The 20,577-nt window shown below is 42.9% G+C and overlaps 2 protein-coding genes across 4 annotated transcripts in view; one reads left to right on the forward strand and one right to left on the reverse strand.

Annotated features, from left to right (window-relative positions):
* Positions 1-852: 852 nt before the first annotated feature.
* On the reverse strand, positions 853-12,853 carry RCN2 (reticulocalbin 2). Of its 2 annotated transcripts, none has more exons than XM_062612235.1 (7): positions 12,647-12,853; positions 12,427-12,532; positions 9,612-9,808; positions 7,243-7,356; positions 6,549-6,645; positions 3,975-4,117; positions 853-1,658 (listed from the first exon to the last, which is right to left on the reverse strand). In XM_062612235.1, exons 1-7 carry the CDS (start codon positions 12,758-12,760, stop codon positions 1,506-1,508), a joined length of 924 nt encoding a protein of 307 aa, XP_062468219.1. In that variant the 5' UTR covers positions 12,761-12,853; the 3' UTR covers positions 853-1,505. The 2 variants fall into 2 exon arrangements, with proteins under 2 accessions (XP_062468219.1, XP_062468220.1); XM_062612236.1 differs by having other exon boundaries at positions 7,243-7,344; positions 12,647-12,850.
* A 3,425-nt stretch (positions 12,854-16,278) lies between these two features.
* Positions 16,279-20,577, forward strand: part of SCAPER (S-phase cyclin A associated protein in the ER) — a 149,483-nt gene continuing 145,184 nt past the window's right edge. For both annotated transcript variants that reach the window (XM_062612238.1, XM_062612239.1), the window contains exons 1-2: positions 16,279-16,377; positions 18,701-18,776. In XM_062612238.1, the coding sequence (XP_062468222.1) occupies positions 16,322-16,377; positions 18,701-18,776 (132 nt within the window). In that variant the 5' untranslated portion in view covers positions 16,279-16,321. The remainder of the gene's footprint in view (positions 16,378-18,700; positions 18,777-20,577) is intronic.

A 20,577-nucleotide genomic window follows, 5' to 3' on the forward strand; every position in this document is an offset into this window, starting at 1 on the left:
TGATACAATAAAATATTCCCAGGAATTGCAATAAACAAATCTGAGTAGGAAAAGAAACCCCAACTGCTAAAACTGAAAAAGCCTCTTAAATTTCTATCACTGTGATATCTAAAAGAATACAGCAAAAGCCTATGGAGTTTTGTTTTGAGTCAAAACTGCCAGCCTTGTAACGGTGAGACTTCAACGCCTACGTCAAAAGGGATTTCCTGCTTGTTCCGAGAATAATGAAGAGCTGGTATACTGGGAAAAAAGCAAGGCAGAACTAGTTACTTTTACTCACTAAAAAGTGAGTTGGGAGGAAGGATAACATTAGTCAAGAGGAACACTGCAGGAGCATTACAGGAATTAGTTATCTAGGAATTAAAACCGCCTAATGTGCCCCGTGCAAGCTGTGCTGTGAGGCTCCGTCTGTGTTTAGAACACTCAGCTCATTGCTGTCACCACCTAGGAGATAAAAAGCAAATCTCTGTTCTTTCCTAAATTGAAGCTGTCGTGCCATTAACCTTTCAGACTCTTTCAATAATCACGTAATGGGACAGTACTCACTTTTATGAATGGTAATTGTGGAGCTTTCAACTGATAGGTTACTGCTAGAAATACGCCATGCCTTGATGCTTTCAAGTGCCATATATCGCAAATTAAAACAAAGGCAATTGCTTTTGCAAACTTGTCCAGAAAATGCTAAATGCACGCGTTGCTTGTTCTGAATCTTCTTTAGCAGCTGGAGGAGATGACGTGTCTCTGGTTTATAGAAGCTCAGAATGTTGCCACTGTATACTACAGACGTTGTTCACGTTTTAGGGGTTGCTTTGGGTGACCCACAGGAAGTAATAAATGGACAAACCACAGACAGACAGAATATTTGAAGTTTTAATCCAACAAACAAAGAGGATTTTAACACTGTAAAATACCATTGTATTGCTAAGGCTGTAAATTGTACATCAAAACCAATTAATGTCTATAGATGTAAAAATAGCAAGTTTTATGATACAATAAAACACAGTATAGAAACCATTGAAAATTAAGTAGAAACCTCTTAAAACAATTGAGGCATTAATCTAAGTGTTTCTCCAAAGGTATTAAGTAAAACACAGTTAATACTGACTATAAAGATCCCCCCATCTTCCCCACTCCCCGCCCCAACTAAATTGGTTAGAAATCATAGTAGTCACTCAGTTACTGGTTTGCATTCTCTCAGAATCATTTAGAGTCTCCATTTCTCTCCAGTACAGTAGAACAACTCTTCACAACACAGGACTACCCCGAAGTAACTTATTTCCCAGTGCTGTATAATTCTGCAAGTAAGTATTTCAGATGGATGCTGAAGGCTAGAACAGGCCCAAGGAAGTCTGCAGGAGGGCAATTAAATTGTGAATGCAAATTATTTACACAAACATTAGTGTACTGTAATTACAGCATCAAGCTTGCAACAGAGCTGATGGGTGCTTTTAACAAAAGCTCCAAATGAAAGAAAGGGAAGAAAAACAGATTACAAAATAAATACCCTAAAGTTCTTCGTGGTAGAAACGTTCATCATGAAGCTGCCTGCCATAATCCGTTGCTTCGCTGTTAAGAAACAAATCCTGGTTCTTGAGGATTTCTGCTTCAGAAAGCTTTTTATCATCATTCAAATCCATTTCTTCAATAAGGTGAAGAGCCTTTAAAATAAATGGAATACCATGTGCACAGTTAATAGAGGTGAGCACTTACAAATAATGCTTCTGGAATGGCTTTGTCCAAGTCCTGCCGCACCACCATTACTAGTACCAAGCTAGACATGGGTTCGCATGCAGAACAGAGCCTTTCTTTCCTCCATTTGTTTCCCTTTGCCTCTTTGATTTGAGGTTAAGCTGTTGGCACACTTGCTTTCAGCTCTGGAGATGTCTGCTTTGCTGAGCCATCTTTTCCTTCCTGAACCCATGGAGCCCCACTTTCCCATCACATGTGCCCACAGAGATCTGCAGCTGGATATTCCCTATTTATCATTTGCAAAAGAAAATGCCCCACAGCTATAATTCATGATGGAAATTTAACTGGGAAGTAGTTGATGGTGACCTTCAACCGTGGACAAGCTAAGCCAACTACGCACAGGGACTCCAGCTTTGGGTAGCAAAAAAAGGGGGGAGTTTAGCAGTCAAAAAAACCCCAATTCCAGAATAATTTACTTGTAGCTTATTGACAAGCATTACATAGCTCAAAGCTAACAAGCCAGGACAGCGGCTTTTGCGCCTATTATTTCTGAGAAATAGAGGAGTCCTAGCATTACATGGGATTAATTGTATTTGCCAGACATCTATGAATATGAGGATTTAGAGAATCCTTCCGTTCCTACATTTTCTGATTGGTTTGGCTCAATGGAAGTGCTTAGTGACTTTTTTAAAACATTAAATATTACTTACATTTAAGCTGACTACATCACCAAAAAGCACTGAGGAAAATAACAGGGACTAACGTCAGCCAAGCAGATTCTAAAAGCACTCTGCATGGTGAAAGCTAAAAGATTATTAAGACAAACATCTTGGTAAACACATATCCACTCCTGCAAATGGAATGTACAATCATTTTTCTATTTTTATGTTATTTAGCTACCAGGTTTCTCAAATCATCCTGAAATGCCAAAATGGCACTGCAATATTCAGCTTATGATTTAAGTCAGTGCTGCCTTCTCTTTGTGATAGGTGACTTCACTAAGCCCTTACATTAACTGAAGAGAGAGGGAAAAAGGCACATTATAGAAACAAATAAAACGATGACTTCTTGCAGAACCAGGCTATTCCTACAGCACAGCCTTGCTGTAAGCTGGCATCTGAATGAATAGGGAAGAACTGATGAAAAGCCCCCCAAAATAACCAAGCAAACTAACACAGGCACGACCAGACTCGACACCGGACAGAATTCATGTCGGTTCTAACAGTATTGTTTCTGTGACATCAGAACCAAGCAGCCTCAAGAGTGAGATGTTAAAAAAAGCAAAGGCTTAAGATCCACATTAACAAAACCACCACCAGAGCACTCTAACAGCTTAACCTCCTCCAAAGTCAGGCACGGGAGAGCCCGTGCTGCTGGCTCACCACACGGCTTTTTCTGTCACCAAGAGCCGAGGCAGGAAGAGCTGGGACCTCAACAATGACATGCTCCAACACAGCACATGGGCTGTGCTGTGAGACATCAAGTGTCTCCTGCCTCTAGCAGGCATGGGAAGACCGACTGTTCCTGCCATTCTATCACCAAAATCCTCCAGTGCAAAGGAGAGAGATTCAAATTCAGCTTAAAAGTTATTAGGGGAAAGGCAGAAATCCTCTCCACTGCAGTTGGTGACTGTAAAGTCTGCTCATTCAAATAGATTGTTCTGGAACACTCAGTGCTTCTACTGCCTGCTATGACAAAATAAAGACAGCTAAAATGAGAATCCACTTCAACCTATTATGGCATTCTACCCCTGATTAAACCATTTTAATCTTCCTCATCAAAGTTTGCATCACAGCATCTTGAATCACAGAATACTTCCATTTTCTTGTACTTATGAAACACAAGGTTTTAGTTCTACAAATTACAGTGATTTATCCAGTTAGAAGAATCACAATCAATTTTTGTTCTCAAAATGATGCTGTCAGTAGGCAACAGCTGCTTTTAGTTGTGTATCTCATTAGATTTACCTACAATTACAACAGAATAACAGACTAAAATACCATACCCTTAAGTCAAACCAGATAAGCTATTTAAACAGGTAGAAAAGTACTTTGTTAATTTACACACATGTAATTAATAGGAACTTCAGATTTGCCTAAAGCAGGTAAAGGACCTGCATTCTTTGCCAGACTGAAAGAAGGTTAAAAATATAGACAAAGATGTGCCTAAGCATTCTTCTTCAACTACTAAGACATAATGAATCCAAATGCATCTATCATTTTGTGGTGATACATTCATCATTCTATTGCATTAATTAAAATCTAAACAGCAGTTAAAACACATACCTCCTCTTGGGCAATACCCTGATTATTGGGTACTATCCAAGACAACAGCTCTTGAGGGTCGAGTTTTCCATCATTATCCTTGTCGTAGTCATTCACAAACCGATCCTTCTCCACAAGTATCCATTCTGGATCTTCCCTTGCAGCTAGTAAGACACATTTGTCAAGTTTAAAGCCGGTCCTTACCTCAAAGCAGATGTTTTCACTTTTTCTCATATTCAGTTTTCTCAAGTTCAGTTAATCTCATAAAACACAAAAGTGATTTCAGGGAATAAAGCCAAGCCTCACCGACCAGTCCCGAGAGATTAAATAAATGCAGCTGTCTACAGATGAAAAAATTCCTTGTGTACAATAGAACAGAATGTAAAGCTAAGGCAATATTAACATTGTAAATTTACAATTGAACTGAGAGGATATTAAAGTCAAGGTTTACCATAAACTGAACTGTTTATCTTAATATCTCCACATTTACCCAGATTGGTAATGGAGAAAGCATACTTTATATTGAGTGTGCTGCCAGGGAGATGGTTTCCTACTTATTGTGACAGCTGACACATCAGTAGGAAGAAGTTCAAGTGGGATGACAGCGCTATCTTATATATGCAGTATTTACCCTGAGTTAAGATTACTCTCTCCCATGAGCATGCAGCAATTGTGTTGCAGATGCCATGTTGAGAGTATCACACAGCAGCAATGTGAGCAGTACCACAGGCAGCAGACATTGGTCATCTGGGCTCATAACAGATGGAGGAAAGTAGGAAAAAGCTTTAAATCAACAAGTGTCCCAGGAAGCTGGTGGGCAGTGTTTGGCAGGATTTTGTGGCATTATGAAATTCTAAGGCCATATGAAGTTTTTAATAACATTCTACTGCCTGTTCCCCTGCTTTAACATCAAGGGAAGTCCATCTGTGACAGGTAACAGAGGAGGCAAAGCTCTTGATTAGCTCAGGCTCAAGCCTGAGGCTTTCAAATTAGTTTACTGGCTCATTTTTGTTTGTTTTCTAAAATACCTGGAATGTACCCAAAGCAATTTCATTCACTGTTCATTATTTGTAGACTTGGTTCATACTTACCCTATGCACTGGTATTGCATCCTGCACCTCACCAGCAATCTTAAACTTGTCTCTAACTCTTTGAGAAATTTATAAGCAATTCATCAATCTGATAACCATTGCAGACAAGCAAGAACAGGAATTAAGACTCCCTAAACCTTATAAAAGTCCAAAGTAGTTGGCATCACAAGCAGGTAAATAACAGTTCAACTATAATTAGGTTTCTGTTATAAAAGCACAAGAAGAGTGAAGTCTCTCTCCTTCCTTTCTAACATCTAGTTTTGCAAGTAGATTATCCCTTAATGTCACAATTCACCACACGCTGTTGCCCAAAGCCACAAGACAGTTATGAAACCAGACCCATCATGTAGTTTGTTAAGTCATTTTAAAGTGCACTGCAGGAACACTGTCTGCAGGAGAGATGGCTGTTTGGAGAAGAGTTCAAGTAGTTTCTACAGTTATAGCCGATTCTGAACTCTTGCTAAAATGTGTTAATGACAAAGCTGTCACCTTCTCTCTTACTGCAAGGGCCCTAGCAACGATTTCACTCCTTCCCAACAACTTGAAACGCTTTTTTCAAGTCTGAGCAGGAAAAAGGATAAAAGAACTCTGTACTTGCATCACACATCTATTGTTTTTTACTGGCTCTGGCAAATAAAGACAGTTACAAAAGGTGAAATTCCAGAGTTCACTGGAGTGAATAAAAACTGCCTATTCCCCTGTTTCTCCATATCCTCATGTGGCTTAAACATTTTCCCCAATTAGGATGTTAGTCCACCCCTAGGAACTAGCACTCCATAGGACCAAGCAGACTTTCCACATGCCTAAAGCTTTTGGTCTTTTTGGAACTGGAGGAGTTATTTGCCCTATCTTGTAGCAAATCAAATACGGCATAGAAAATAATATATCTATTAGCAATATAGGTAAAGGACTGATTAACACCAGATAAGTGTCCTTTTTCTTGCTAAAGAAGGAATAGATCAAGTTTAAGGAAGGGCAAGAGTGAGGGAAACAAGTGAAAGCAGACAGGCTTTTGGTATCTGGTCCAGTGACTGGGCTCTTTACACTTCCCCTCCACCTCTCTCAAAACATAGCTTCAGTCCTCCTAAAGCAGGGCTCACAGCTGCCTTCTTAAGCTGATAAAGACCAGGGAAGTTTAACCTTTCATTCCTGCTGGCTGGTTTCAGTTCAGTTACCAAAACCATGCCTTACTTCAGCTGCGTACCTAGTGCTGAGGAATGGGCTTTCAGTTACACGAAGTAACTTGCAAGGAAAAGAGTGGAATGGGCTATATGCAAACTACTGCTCAGCACATACAGGGCAGAGTGAAATAATGAGCCACTGTGCCCAGTATCAGGAAACTAAATTATTCTAAAAGACAGGATAATGTTACTCAGAATCTGTAGGTGGAGACATAAAGAGCTGAAAATAAAGGTGCATGCAATTTATCCCATTCCAAAACCTTCTGTTAGCTCCTCGTTTCCTGCCTGCACCCTACCCCCCTCCCCACCCCCCTTTTCCTTACTTGGGTCTCTTCTGTAATCACCAAGGAATTCTTCCAGGCTAACAAATCCATCACCATCTTTATCATGTTCTTCTAAAGCCTCCTGAATGACAAAGTCCTTTTGCATACACAGGAAAAGCAAAATAATCAATTTGTGAAAAAGAAGCAACTTGTAATCAAGAGAAACAGCAATAAATGACTTCAGAGCAGTGAGGTGTTCTTTAAAGGAATGACTCCCTCATGGCAAATCTGCTTCTCTGTTTTCCACAGACTAGTCCAGTAACTGGTTCCTGTGCATCAAGGCAGATGTGTTCTTAAGAGTTTGGGCTGCCAGGTTTTATGGAAACCAGATCTGGAAGGTGTCCACAGAGCTGGAATCCTGCAGCATAATTCAGAACTACACAAATAGCTGAGAAACATGGATTTGTGCAAAGCTGTGTCCTCTCAGTCCACCTTTCATGTGATGTATTCACTAATTTGCAGTTTTCCTTTGCAAAGAAATCTTTCCTGTGAATCTCCCTAGCTTGAACTGAACTCTGAACTAGGCATGAAACTGAAGGCACCACACATTAGCTGAGTGTTGATTTGGTCTGTAAAAGCCATACACGTAACTGCTCAAAAACACACTTCCTGGAGTATTGGGACTGAGCACATGCACTAAAGAGATGTTGCATCTAAAGATGCAGGCTGGTAAAGATACTCCCCTGAATCTTACCGTCATATACTCCACTTCTTCAGGATGTTCAAAAGCAACAAATTCATCCACATTTAGATCAGGAACATTGTCTCTATTAGCCTTCTCAAAACGCTTTTTCTCCTTTAAATGAAGCTTAGAAAATAGATTTAGTTAGAGTACTTAATGAAAAGGAAAAACAACATCATAATAGCCGGCTGTGAGCTCATTAGAATATTAATTATTTCACATCATCTACTCGTGTTCTACTGATGCTGTATTTTCACTAAAAAGAGCTCATCCAGAGCAACAAGAAGAGCACTATTAACTGAAGTAGTTTTATTCTAAGAAGTGCATAAAAACTTCCTTTATTCCAATTTAAGGAAACATTTAAAACACACTCTCAGTCAGGACTTCGAAAACACAAAAGGGAGATAATGAAAAGACCAACCCTTGTCTTTATATCTGCTTCCTCTTCTAAAAGTCACCAATTCCCAAACTGGACTAGTGGAGTACAATGATTACCATTAATGGTAGCCACTGCAAATTCCAGAATTTACATTTTAAAGGACACTTAACCTTCTGGATCTATATCTCATTTATATCAAGGGCTGTCTGTAGTTCTAAGAAGGTCCTGAAATACCATATATGTAAAATGTCTTTTCTGAAGCCATTTTAAGTGCTGAAGCATCAGACTGCTTCCTTTAACACAAGACTCTTGTCATTACATCTCAAAGTATTTCAAAGCAAAGTCACTTCTCTAACCTGTTCTAATTACAGGTATCAGCACACTCTTCAAAACTAAATAATATCCACAAATAACCATCTGAAATTGTGCTTCCTAGTTTATACCTTGTTTAATAGACACTTCTCTCAAAATCAGGCTAACCTGAGTAATACAGAGCATAAGATGTAAGGAATAAAGTATAACTGTAACACCTGAACTATTCTACAAAAGAACTAAATGTACTCCTCAACAAAAGCTGTCCTTAGCTGGGGTTTATAAAGGAAGGCAATTCAGACGGACTGACCACAGGAACTACTGAACTGCAGCGTAAACTTTAGCTATTGAGGGAAAAAGTGTGGTTTTCAGTGGGCTTTTCTGAGCAGTGATGGACAAGGCTGCCACCTTCTGGTAAATTTATATGTCTACTTGATGCCAATGCTAAATCAATACCATGCTCTGTAACCTTTACGTTTTGCTTACAGCAGGATCTTTCCAACTGTAAGGAAAAGGCTGAAGGTGGCTGACACACGATGCTTGTACAAATCTGCCAGTTTTGGTCTTTACAATATATGTTGAAGAAATCAGCAAGCACGAAAACCTAGAAAGCAGTCACAGTGTAAGAGTAGGAGCTCTAGCTCAGCACAGACATCACTGCAGCATCTCAAACATGGGATCAATATTTTGACTGCTAGTTCCACCTGAAGTCTTGTTTTATTTATAAGCTATGTAATTATTCAGTGAAGTGACCGCCAAAGCTTTACAGTTTGTTTCCTCCCTGTCCATTGTACATTTTAGTTTCACTTCTGCCAACATCCTATATTATCTCCTATACTAAAAACAAAGTAATCTTTACAGGGAAAAAACAAACAAGTAAACAAAACCAAACCCCTAACAAACCAAAAACTCTAAAACCAAACCAAAATTCAGGCCAGAATAGCCTAAAACTCGCTTATTCCCTTTCTGGGAAATATTTAGGTATGCCTATAAATGTGTAACTTGAAAGGAAACAAGTTTTGCTGTGCGGTGATTCTTGGTGAACCTTTCCTCCCTGCCTCTCTGTTTCCACTCTTAAGCATCTGCTCTCGCAAATGAGATTAGTCCATATACATCCAGTTTTATTGATCGGTTTGGAGTCAATGTCCGAATATCGATGTCTGAATTGCTATTGCTTTCTCTGTGGGTCTCTAATGGACAGAAAGCGTTGAAGCAGCAACACTGATACCCTACACTGGGTGCTTGAGAAATACCTGGAAAGGTGGGTAGAACAGTGCAATAAAGGGGGTTAAGGAATATAAGGGTTCATTTACCTCCAACACCAGTGGTACTGGCCCCTGCTGAAGGCAGGACACAGGCTAGGCTACAGACCCAGCCTACCAGGTTGCCATCTTGCTTTAAGAAGATGGCTGGAGGCTGTGCTCTGTGATAAGACTGTCAATAGACTTACACTCCATTCAGCTAGCAAAATATACTCCGGAGGTACGATTTCATTCTATCTTCATTTTGTTGGTAGCAGCTTTAATACTCCATTACTCTCCTTTAATTACTCCCCTATCTCAGATGGATGAAAGTGTTAAAACAATGTGCCAGCTGCCACGGTTTCTCTACCCATCTTGTTCCATCACCATAAACAAACATCGCTGCCTTTTACCAGCAGCTTATAGAAACTGATGCTGAAACATTTTACCTGTCGAAATGATTCTTCCTCCTGATCCTCCAGGACAGAGTTCTCATCAAAATCAATTTCACGATCATACATTTGCATATTATACTCCTTCCAAGACAGTAATCCATCACCATCTTTGTCATAGTCGTTGAAGTGTTGCTTAGCTTCTTGTGTAACATAATGTTTAAAAGACTGCTGTATCCAGGAGCTCAGCTCATCTGTGAAAATCATTAAAAAATACTAAAATGTAAAAAATCAGGATCATCTGCACTATAAAAACTGCAAAAGACACCACAGGTCTGCTCAGTCTGGAACAGACTCTGCAAATCAGATGTAAGCATATAGGGAAGAGGTTATTTAAAGCAAAACAATCTGTTTATGCTATGGCTTTCTTTTCCAAGTTAACTGAATGAGAGAATAGATCACAGCTTCAGTTTTACTTTAGTAGTACTATTTCCCCATTGATACCCTTAGGCTAGAGTTACACGGTGGCTTTAATACAGCCTTTATAGGTGCTGCCAGGAAAAGTGTGATACACCTGGGGAATGGCAGGAAAAAATGATTACAGGTAGTGTTCATAGAGCTGCAAAGCAGAGTGCATCACTGAAAACTTCTTAGTTCTCAGCTAAGAGAAAGTGCCCCTGTTGAGCTCACTGGGACCTGGACAAGGGAAGCAGCAGCCTGACCCTTTTGGTGACTGCTGACAGAAATGTCAGCTTGCAGTGATGCTGTGGCCATGCCTTTCAAATCCAAAGCCAATCAACACTGTCACTCCTTTCAGCTTTTAATTATTCTTTTGTCTTCAGAGCTTTATGGAAATGATGCTGAATATGGTTTAAACACACAGCTCTAAACATAACTTGGTACCCCAAGAGATCATTGTTCCCATCAATCTTGGGTTTCCTCTGAAAACTCCACCAACTGCCATAAAACTAGATTCACTGCTGTGGTCTTCGTTACCCAAAATAAAATATTGACAGATATTTTCCCTTAAGGCAAAATCAGGCCTTATGTATTTTGGCAATGCTTTTAAGCTACTTATTTTCATAGAAATGTTGTGAAAATAAAGCTTAATATATAGATGAATTCACAAAACACATTAAAGTTGCTTCCTTTAAAGAAGATGGGAAGAACATTGTCCCTCATGTACCTGGAAGGGGTAGACAACTTCCTCTGCATTGCAAGGTTGCATTAGCAATTAGCAATTGCTGCATTAGCATACAGCTAACTCAACTCAACTGCTATCCTGCTCCGAAGAGCCCTGATGACTACTAGAGTACCCCCCCCCAATTCTACTTAAGAAAAATCTTATAGCAGTTTTTAGATACCAAAATCTCTTATTGTCCTTCTTGACAGAAGCGTCAAAGTTTCCATACAACTTTACCAGGTTTATTTAAATGTCTTTGAAAAGCAGCAAGAGATTTTTAAAAATACACTCTGAATTTCTATTAGCAAAGGAACCAGTTTTGTAACAGAATCTGTGAATTGATTGAGCGTGCAGAGGCGTGCATGTCAGGGCCTGTGCTGAAGCTTGTGCACAAAACCAGCACTGCCTCACAAGAACCTGCAACACGGCTTAAAGATGGACAACATCTAATTTAGAGCATGGTTTTATTCCCAGCATTTAAGGCAAGAGGCACAGCCATGCGAACATGTCATGTCCAGTGCCATTAACCCGAAACACCACTAATGAGAAATTCTCAAGGCATGTTTTACAATACACTGAGAAACAAATGAGCCGAAAAAGCTTCAATACTATAAACTCCTTAGTGCAAAAATGCGTTTCACTGCAAGTTTTCTTTTGGGAAGTGAGGGGAAGGCAAGCTTCCATTGGACTGAGAACAAGATGAGCATGGAGGATGGGTGGAATTCCTACACTTTAAATAGACCTCTTCCCTTACAGCCTTCCCATTGTGAACTGCCTGTTGCTTGTTACAGGGATAAGCTAGCCCACTGAAGTTATGTACTGCCTCACCTCTACCCAGTCAGAGGCTGCAACACTGAAGTAAGAGTGCCGTTGATCAGTTTCAGCATATGAAGTGAAAGACATCAAGAGATGTAGCTGATCTTGTCTTTAAAACCGTATTTTATCCTCTCACCTAGAAAGCTTCCTGCATGTTTAATATCATGTTCATGAAAGATCACTGTTCCAGCGTTTGAACAAGGATTCTACTTGTTCTGTGTGTGTGCACTTGAGAGACTCTGGATTTTTGTCAAAGTCACAGCAAAACACCAAAAATCCATTTTCACAGTCACTTTTTAAATAAAAAGTGTCAGAACGATGTACTGAAAGGAAGGGCCAGAGTTACTGTGCAGTTCAGGGGTCTGACTGATAAAAACCTGTCTGGGAAGAGACACCTGACACTACATTGTGATGGAATGAATATATGATCCCTCAGTGTCACCAGGTACTGAAACGCATGTACAAATTTCAAACACAGAAATCCACGCGATTCAAAGTGGCTTCAGATGCGCAAGAAGCAGGTACGAGCACAAAGCTGGCACTTTTAACTTGGTATTGTTCTCTGAGCCACACTAACCCAGTCCTGTGTGCTCTCCTGGGCTGCTTTCACCGCCTACGAGAGCAGTGCGAGGGACTGAGGCATCCTCTGTGCATGTATCTGTGCCTACATCCTTGGCCAGTGTTCCCACCGCACTGAGCTGGAGGGCTGTTGGGTGTTTCACGGGGGTGAAGCACAGCACAGCTGTCACCGGCTGTGTCACGGGCACACCGTGTCTTTTCCTCCTGAGGGCACCGGGCCGGACACGGAGCGCGGACAAAGCCCGGTCCCGGCCCGGTTCAACCCCGCCATGTGCCGCCCGGGGCCGCCGTTACCCTTGCTGAGGAGGCCGTCCCCATCCGAGTCGATCTTCTTCACGATGGCCCTCAGCCGCCGCTGCTGCTCTTCCGGGCTGAGCCGCGCGTACTCGTCCGCCTCGTCCTGCGGCAGAGGAACCGCGCGTCACCGCGGGCCCTGCCCGCCCCAAGGCCCGCCCCAAGGCCTCCCGCGCCCGCTCCCGCCGCCCGCCCGCCCTCCCGCGGGCCGGGCCCCCACCTGTCCTCCGAGCAGCGCCTCCCGGTCGTAGTCGGCGCGGTGCTGTTCGTGCGCCGCGGCCAGGGCCAGAGCCGGGCCCAGCGCCAGCACCAGCACCACCGGCCGCAGCCGCATCTCGCTCGCCGAGCAGGGTACCCGCGGCGAGGGGCGGGGAGAGGGGCCGCGGAGGGCGGGCCCCGGGTGCCGCCTGAGCGACACGGAGCGGGAACGTGCCGCTCGGTGAGGAGCGGGAGGTCGGGCGCCCCTCGGTCCCAACCTGGCGTGCTCTGTCAGCGGGAGGTACCAGCCCCTGCCGGCGTGTACGGATCACTTCCCTGCTTCAGGGCAGCCTGGCAGCCCCGAGTGACTGTCACCAGGACTTGAGGCAAGCACCGAGGAACCCGGCACGAGGGAGGATGCGCAGGAACGAGCGGTGTAAAAGCTTTACGCCGAAAAGGAACACACGTTTCTCTTGCTTGTGGCCCCAACTCGCAAATACCGCTTACAAGGGAGAGCTGAAGGGAAGCACTGCTTTGTGAGAGGGTGGATCAATACAAACGTTCGTAAGTGTTCAGCGCACGTAACAGAGAAGAAAGCAGTAAAACAAATTCGGCCTCATTGACCACACAGACAAACTAAAGATACATCAAGTAAATGAGCAGGGGCCTCCCCAGGAGCTGTCATGTGAAACTGGGATTGCTCTGATCCTGAGCCCAACAAGGTCAAATTAATCAACCCTGTGTGATTAACTGAGATTTATGTGAGACTGCTGCTAGATTTGTTATTTCTCTGTCCAATATTCGTGTATTGCTGGAACTCCCCTTTCAAATAGCAAGAAGGGATATTACCCCACCTGCATTTCCAGAAACAATTTTTGCCAGCTTTAAGCAGAGCCCTCAGTTAATGGAGGTTGTCTGCTAGGCTGTCCTGTCTCTTCCTTGGCGATAGCGATGTTCTGCTCCCCAGTTAACCTCAAATTCTATTAACTGTGAAGAGTTACGAATGTTCGTTTTGAGGATCTGAGAGTAAAATACTGCCATAAATCAGTAAATGTGTTATTGCAATTTCCTGCCCTAATAAGAAATGGCTTTCTATTAAAAATCTAATACTGAAGTCTAGTATTTTTTATTGGTTTAAATGTCAAATTTCCTATCAGTATGTATATAAATCACACTCACAAAATGTGAATAAGATCATACTATTTGAGCATGTTTAGACAAAGCAATTCTATAAGCACTCAAAACAGAAGTAAGATTTGGCTCGTTTCTGAAATAGTACTGAAGATGCTTTGTCTTCTTTATCTAATGCATTACCAACACCCCAAAAGCCCCCTTTCCTGCACACCTCAAGGGTTGACAAGTGTATTAGATTATACATTTCAGTGCCTAAACAACTGTAATAGCCTCCAAATGACAGATTCAATGTAGATGTGCAAAGAGCAATTTTATTAACAATACATTCATATGCCAAGATGACTGAAGAGAGAAGGAAGAGGAAATACAAACAACTGGGACAATAAATCCAGCAAAACCAAAAGGTCATTGTGTCCTGCATATAAGGAAAAAAATCAGAAGCTTGGCAAAAGGGAAAGCATAGGAAATCATCTTCTCTTGGTGGTAAGCCTGTGTCCAAATACAATCTAGACACTTCCCAGCGCACAATGCGTCAGTCAGATAGTAAACTTTAAGATCATTTTGGTATGGGTGCAGGAAAAAAAACAATAAACCAAAGGCTCTCATGTCTGTTCTGTATTTTTAACCGAGTGCACAGCAAATGCATCGCTATTGTAACTTGTGAGAGTATGAGTGAAGCTATTTTTAAATCAGAATATGAGTCATACTATATACTATATATACTATATACTTCTTTATGTGCTGAACTTTCTGACTTCACGAAACATCCCCCCTTCCCTCACCAAAAGGACGACATTTTTGTATGACAAATCGCATACAGCCTTGCAGACATCTCGTTGGAGCTGTTCTTTCAGTTGACTCACAAAGGAGTCAATGTTAGAAGGTCATGTTCAAAACAACTTCTTCTCCATGATGCCTGCAAATGTAAATCTGTTCCTGGGAAACTGTGAGCATGAGAGCAGTTGTCCAGCAGCACAAACAGCAGTTCCTTAACAGTTATTTCTAGGAAGGGAAGTTGTCTGTCTGGTCTTTACTATAACTTTTTGACATTTCTACATGTTAGCTTTATAAATCACTGCCTGCCTTGGATAACCCTTTATTTACTTTAATGCACGTCATTTATACACTTGAAGAATAAATGGATTTACAGTAGTTTTACTTAGATAGGCTTCCATTTTGATATATTCTCCTCAGTTTGCTGTTATCACATGTAACCATTTTAAGCTGCTACATTAACAGTTACGTGCATCTAAGACCTAGATGCAAAGATTATCCTTTCTTCTTCTGTTCTAGACGTGGTTGGATTTTGGAATGTGGATTTAAGTAAGGGAAAAACTTGAAATCGTATTCAAATACCTCTGTTAACTTCAAAGTGGCAGTCATTTCCTTTGGTAGTAACAAGATACAACTTTCTGGGTCTTCTAATGAAGTGCTTCGTAACACCTTGCACAAAGTATCCTGAGGTGTTTTAGACTCTGCAGACATTACAGACCTGTTCTTCTACTTCTTTGCCCTTAGTGCAGTTATTAGCATCTGAGGAAATAGGTTATAAAGTGACACTTCTCTGATGTGGTATCTGATGAGGCATTGAAGCGGAACAGCAGGATTTGATGCACGGCCCAGGCCCGCAGTGCTGGGCTCAGCCGCACACCAAGGAGGGGGTTATGGAAATTCGGACAACTGCCCCATCAACAGTGAGCAAGTGACAGTGCAAGGGGGTTGGATGGGACCTCCAGGGGCCGCCTGGCTCTGCTCTGCTCTCAACCACAGCCGAGTCCATGCCGTGCCTGGAGACTTCAGCTGAAGCATGTACCGGCTCTCAAGCCATCTATTTCAATCTTTTAGTGTTTAGAGATGGCAATCTAAATTGTCCCGCTTACAGTTCAGGCCTCCTTACTTTCTATCATTCCTGTCACACTGAGGGAAATGGATTCTTCTCTTGCTCCTCACAGCCCCACTTATCACTCCTACCGCATCCCCTTTTTGTTTTCTTTGGCTAGATAGGTTCAACTTGCCCAGTTATTTCCTCACAAATCATGTTTTCCAGGCCTCCAGTCCCATGGTAAGGGCTGTCCTCTCCACGTGAGACCCATCCTCCCCCAAGGCCATTGCCCAAGCTGGATGCAATGCCAGTGTTAAGTGTTTTGCTATTGCCTGCGCAGACACCCAGTGTGTTGTACACAGTAATTTCCTGGCTCGCACACAGCCCATGTTCCTTCCACCTTTTCCCCATCTCCCCGCTGATGGGTAAGGGGCTGGACGCCAAGGTGCCGACCGCCAGCCCGGGCGGCCCGAGCTGACAGGGCAGCCCCAAGGCCGCAGCACGGCCCGGACACCCGCGGACACCTCCGCTACCGGCTCCTGGGCCGCAGCACGGCCCGGACACCCGCGGACACCTCCGCTACCGGCTCCTGGCCCGCTCCGGCCCCTCACGGCGGGCGGGCACGGGGCTGGCGATGCGCTACCGGGCGCGGGCGGCGCATGCGCGGCTGGCGGGGCCGGGCAGCGGAGCGCGGGGGGGGGTAGGAGCGCGGCGGCGGGCGGGCGCTGGCGGCGGGATGCGATGACATCACCGCGGCGGGACGCGCGCGGGCGGGACGGTGCGGCGCGGCGGAGAGCGTGAGTGGCCGCTCCGCGAGGCCCGGCGCGGGGGAGGGGCAGGGCGGTGCGGGCGCGGCGGCGGGGCAAGATGGCGGCGGGCCAGCCCTCCCCCCTCCTCCGCCCTGAGGAGAGCCCGAGGGGGGGTGCGGGCCCTCGGCCTGCCCTGCTCCGCTGTGGCAGAGAGCGGGGCTGGCGGGTGCGGGTTAGGCCTTGCCGGGTGGGGGGGGCTTGGCCGGCGCCTCAGCCTCGCTGCGAAGGGGGCCGGTCCCGCCCCGGTAAGTGTGCCCCTGTCAGTGCTGCACGGCCCGCCGTCTGTGAGGAAACTCGGAGCCGAGCGGTGTGAGGGAGGGTCCGCACCTTGTACACCTTGTTGTTACGTGGGGGCCCCTCCAGGAATGTGCCGTTGAAGCTGTGTGTGTGGAAGGGAGAGCAGGCATGCCGAGAAAGCCCCCGTAAACTTAAACCCGCCAGGAGGTGTAAAACCATTTGCATTCGGGAAGCTACTAATCGTGTTCCTGTCTTGAACCTGCGGTCCTGCTTTCCTTGTCGGATTGGAAATCATGGTTAGAAGAGCTGGCAGGACAGGAGGTGTTGCAGCACACCCAGGGGCTGCCTTCTCTACATGTTCTAAATGCAAATTTCTATTTCTGAATTACTGCCGAATCCACTGCAGTGCCGGGGGAATACTTGGACCCTCAGGTGTTTTCCCTCAAATTAGTAGGGAAATACTTGGGTCCTCACATTTTTTTCCCTCATATTAAGAGAAATCCTTGGGCCCTCAGACTTTTTCCCTCAGATTCTTCGGGAGATACTTGCGCTCTCAGGGTTTTTTTCCTCAAATAAGTATGTCGATTTGATGAGCTTTTATTGCACCTTGATTACAACCATGTCAATGCAGTGAGCAAAAGCAGTTTTCTGAGATACCTCAGTGTTCGAAGGCTCCTCAGGCCAGGCCTGTGCTGATGTCTGAAGCAATGCTCAAATACAGCCTTTGTTTTCAAGCAGGTGCACAATGTTGAAGTTTTCGCAAGCTCAGTTGGTTGTCTTAAGGCATAGAAGCAAGTGCAAACCTTAATGACTGCCTGTCTGTTAACTGTGTAGGTTTTGGCCAGTTACTTTTGGAAAAATCAGCAAGGTATGAGGAGTTAAAGGTGTAATATGAGAACAAGTGAACAGCCCACTTAAAGCGGTGTCGTTAATGATAAAGACCCACAAAATAGGGTTTTGGGTCTGGTTAATCTTGTTCAGTTACTTAATTTCTGATAACTTAGAAGTGTCTAATTTCTGATTAGTGTCCAGTTCTTCAGAAGGATAAGAACTTTTACAGGGGAGTGTTTGAACTCTAACCGGTAGTTGTCTGTAATTTATTTCAACCTCATAGCCAAGGGTTTAGTTTTCTGTCAGAATTATTATCCCTTTCCTGGGAATTGTTGATAACCCTATAAATATTTAGTCCCATGCACTTCTGCATTTGTGGCAGTGGTTCTCTGGTTCCGAACCGGGTAAGACTACTCACTTTCTCAGAGCTGACTTCTACAGGAACCCTCACATCTTTTTTAATTGGCAACAGAAGTTTTCCATTTTATTTTGCCTTACCTCTATTTATACTGATTTCTTACTATGTCTATGATTCATTTTTCTTTTTGAACTAATAACCAACTTGACCAGTCCTCTATCACAGGATAGATTGTTCTGCTTGCCTTTCACTGTTCTAGTGATTGCCCATGCAATGATTTGTTTAAAAGTTCTAATGTCCTTTGGACTGTTTACTGTCTTACTACACACAAACTTACATTTTTCTGTAGACCTCATAGCAGCCTTCCAGTATCTGAAGAGGGCCTATAAGGATGCTGGGGAGGGACTCTTCATTAGGGACTGTAGTGATAGGACAAGGGGTAATGGGTTAAAACTTAAACAGGGGAAGTTTAGATTGGATATAAGGAGGAAGTTCTTTACTGTAAGGGTGGTGAGGCACTGGAATGGGTTGCCCAAGGAAGCTGTGAATGCTCCATCCCTGGCAGTGTTCAAGGCCAGGTTGGACAGAGCCTTGGGTGACATGGTTTAGTGTGAGGTGTCCCTGCCCATGGCAGGGGGGTTGGAACTGAATAATCTTAAGGTCCTTTCCAACCCTAACTATTCTATGATTCTATCATTCTGTTTTCTTCTTGGGCCCTTGGCTACTTTTAACAAGGAGTCGTGAAAACACTTTACAAATACAGTTATCCTCTGAAAACCTTACTTTGGTCATCTGATGTCTGTAACATAAACGCTGCTTAAAAGCTGAAATTAATTTTAGAAGTGGTTTAAGTGAAACTAATGGATTGCATTTGTTTTGACGCAGGTATGAAAACTCAATGGGGTCATCTAAAAACGTAATAAATGATCCTGTTGATGTGGAGGAAGGCTATAATATGATGGTAAGACAAAAATCTGCTATTTAAGGCTAAACAAATTTCTAGTCACTCCTTTTGCCTAACAGGTAATTGTATCAAGAGCACTTAGAAGAAGGTAACTTCTTTGGGTAGGTAAGTAGCAAATATGAGGTTTTCAGGTTGAGGAAGTGGTCAAAATCCTATGTATCAGCATCACTCATACGAAGGAGTGTATTAAAGCTTGCTCTTGTCAAATGTAAAGATACATGTTGATACCCATTGTGGTCTTTGGCACAATAGTTTATGCTTCTCTGAGTCTGTGTACTTCATTACTGCTGTCCTGTTAATACTTACTTTAAGGGGTTGAGGTTTTCTTTTGACTGCTGTCGAAGTTATGGAGACTAGAACTTTCAGGCTCTAGTTTCATGGTACAAAGTACTTGTAAATGTCATGTTGAGATACTTCTGCTTTCCTTATAAGCCTTTCTGGCTTGTAAGAAAACAAAAGTAATTTAAAAAGTCAGTTTGGTGTGGACTAATGCAAAGTTTTACATTTGTGTGGGAGTAATGATCTCCAGAAATAAGGCAGAAAACAGCGTCTTGGCAGCAGCTGTGCATAAAGGAACCTTGGGATTACAAAAGGTCGTATGTGCAACAAAAGAAATTTTGCTTTTATATTAAGAAGAGTTGGGTCTGCTCTGACCATTGGAATGTGGGCTTAAGGACTGGACTTGCAGAGGTCTCTTTCAGGCTTTGTTATTCTGTGACTGTGTCAATCATGCTAGCTTATATGTGATATATCATGGTATAGCTTATGGTTGTATCATAAGTGATGCACAGGTAATACCATATTGCAAAAAAAGTCCCCGTGCATGATTTTGAGATTATTAAATGGAATTATCATCTTTAAGATATGAATAACTTGTCTGCAGTGTTCTGCATTGATAAAGTCTTCACTGAAGTATTTGTATCTGCTTTTGGATGTTGTATTTCAAAGACAGATGGGAATCAGTTGGAGACAATCTGGAAGAGAAAACTGTAAGTGCTCGGATTCAGAAAACTTGAAATCTGAGCCATGGGAAACATGAGAAAAAAGATTAAAGGAATAGGAATAGTAAGCCTGGAAGATAGGAAAGCCAGTGAAGGGTGCAGTGGAACATAACAGTTTGAAAAATACCAAATTAAAATGACTGAGTGATTTTCAGGTCCTCTGTGTATGGCAAGACTGTGTGGGCTTATGCTGTAGGAAAGCCATAGTTAAGTATTACATAGATTGTGCCAAGTGAGCACTGGCTGCTGGGGGAGGATTTGAAAGAAAAGATGCAATACATAAGGAATGATTTGTTTATTTGCTTATTTCATTTTTAGCAGTTGGGAATGCCACAGATCAGTTTTATTTCCAGCTAAGGTGTTTGGGTCTGTTTTGAGAATGCAAATATAAACTGATGCAAAATGCAGCCTGAACATTCTTCTTTTGGTTTCAGACAGACACGTTTCAGGGGCGATTAATTTAAAATGATTTGACTGTGTTCTCAAGTCAGCCACCACAAGGATTTATACTGGGAGTCTATACCGTAGTTTAAAGGGATTTTAAGCAGTTATGTCACATTTGTGGATGTTTAAGTCTTAGATTGATGACAGAAAGTGTATTATTAAGCAACAAGTGGTTAAAAACCCAAACCAAACTTGATGCAGCAGAAATGGTTGCTCTTACTAAAAATTCCTATTGAAATAGGCAATTAATTATATAGAATTAGGATAGACTAGAACCAGTGTAGCAGAACTCCTGTTTTTTTGTGTGCCTTCCTTAGGTTTCTTTGGGCCAAAAAATACATAATTTGCTTTAT

Source organism: Pezoporus occidentalis, unplaced genomic scaffold (assembly GCF_034315485.1).
Source record: "Pezoporus occidentalis ecotype Australia unplaced genomic scaffold, CSIRO_AGI_Poc_V1 ctg159, whole genome shotgun sequence".
NCBI classification, from domain to species: Eukaryota; Metazoa; Chordata; class Aves; order Psittaciformes; family Psittacidae; genus Pezoporus; species Pezoporus occidentalis.

Excerpts from the sequence above, each read along its gene's own strand:
- RCN2 (XM_062612235.1), bottom strand. The coding sequence starts at position 12,760 with ATGCGGCTGCGGCCGGTGGTGCTGGTGCTGGCGCTGGGCCCGGCTCTG. Across the intron at positions 9,809-12,426 it reads GGACGGCCTCCTCAGCAAGG|ATGAGCTGAGCTCCTGGATA; the intron begins GTAACGGCGGCC and ends TGATTTTCACAG. Across the intron at positions 1,659-3,974 it reads AGGGTATTGCCCAAGAGGAG|GCTCTTCACCTTATTGAAGA; the intron begins GTATGTGTTTTA and ends TTTATTTTAAAG.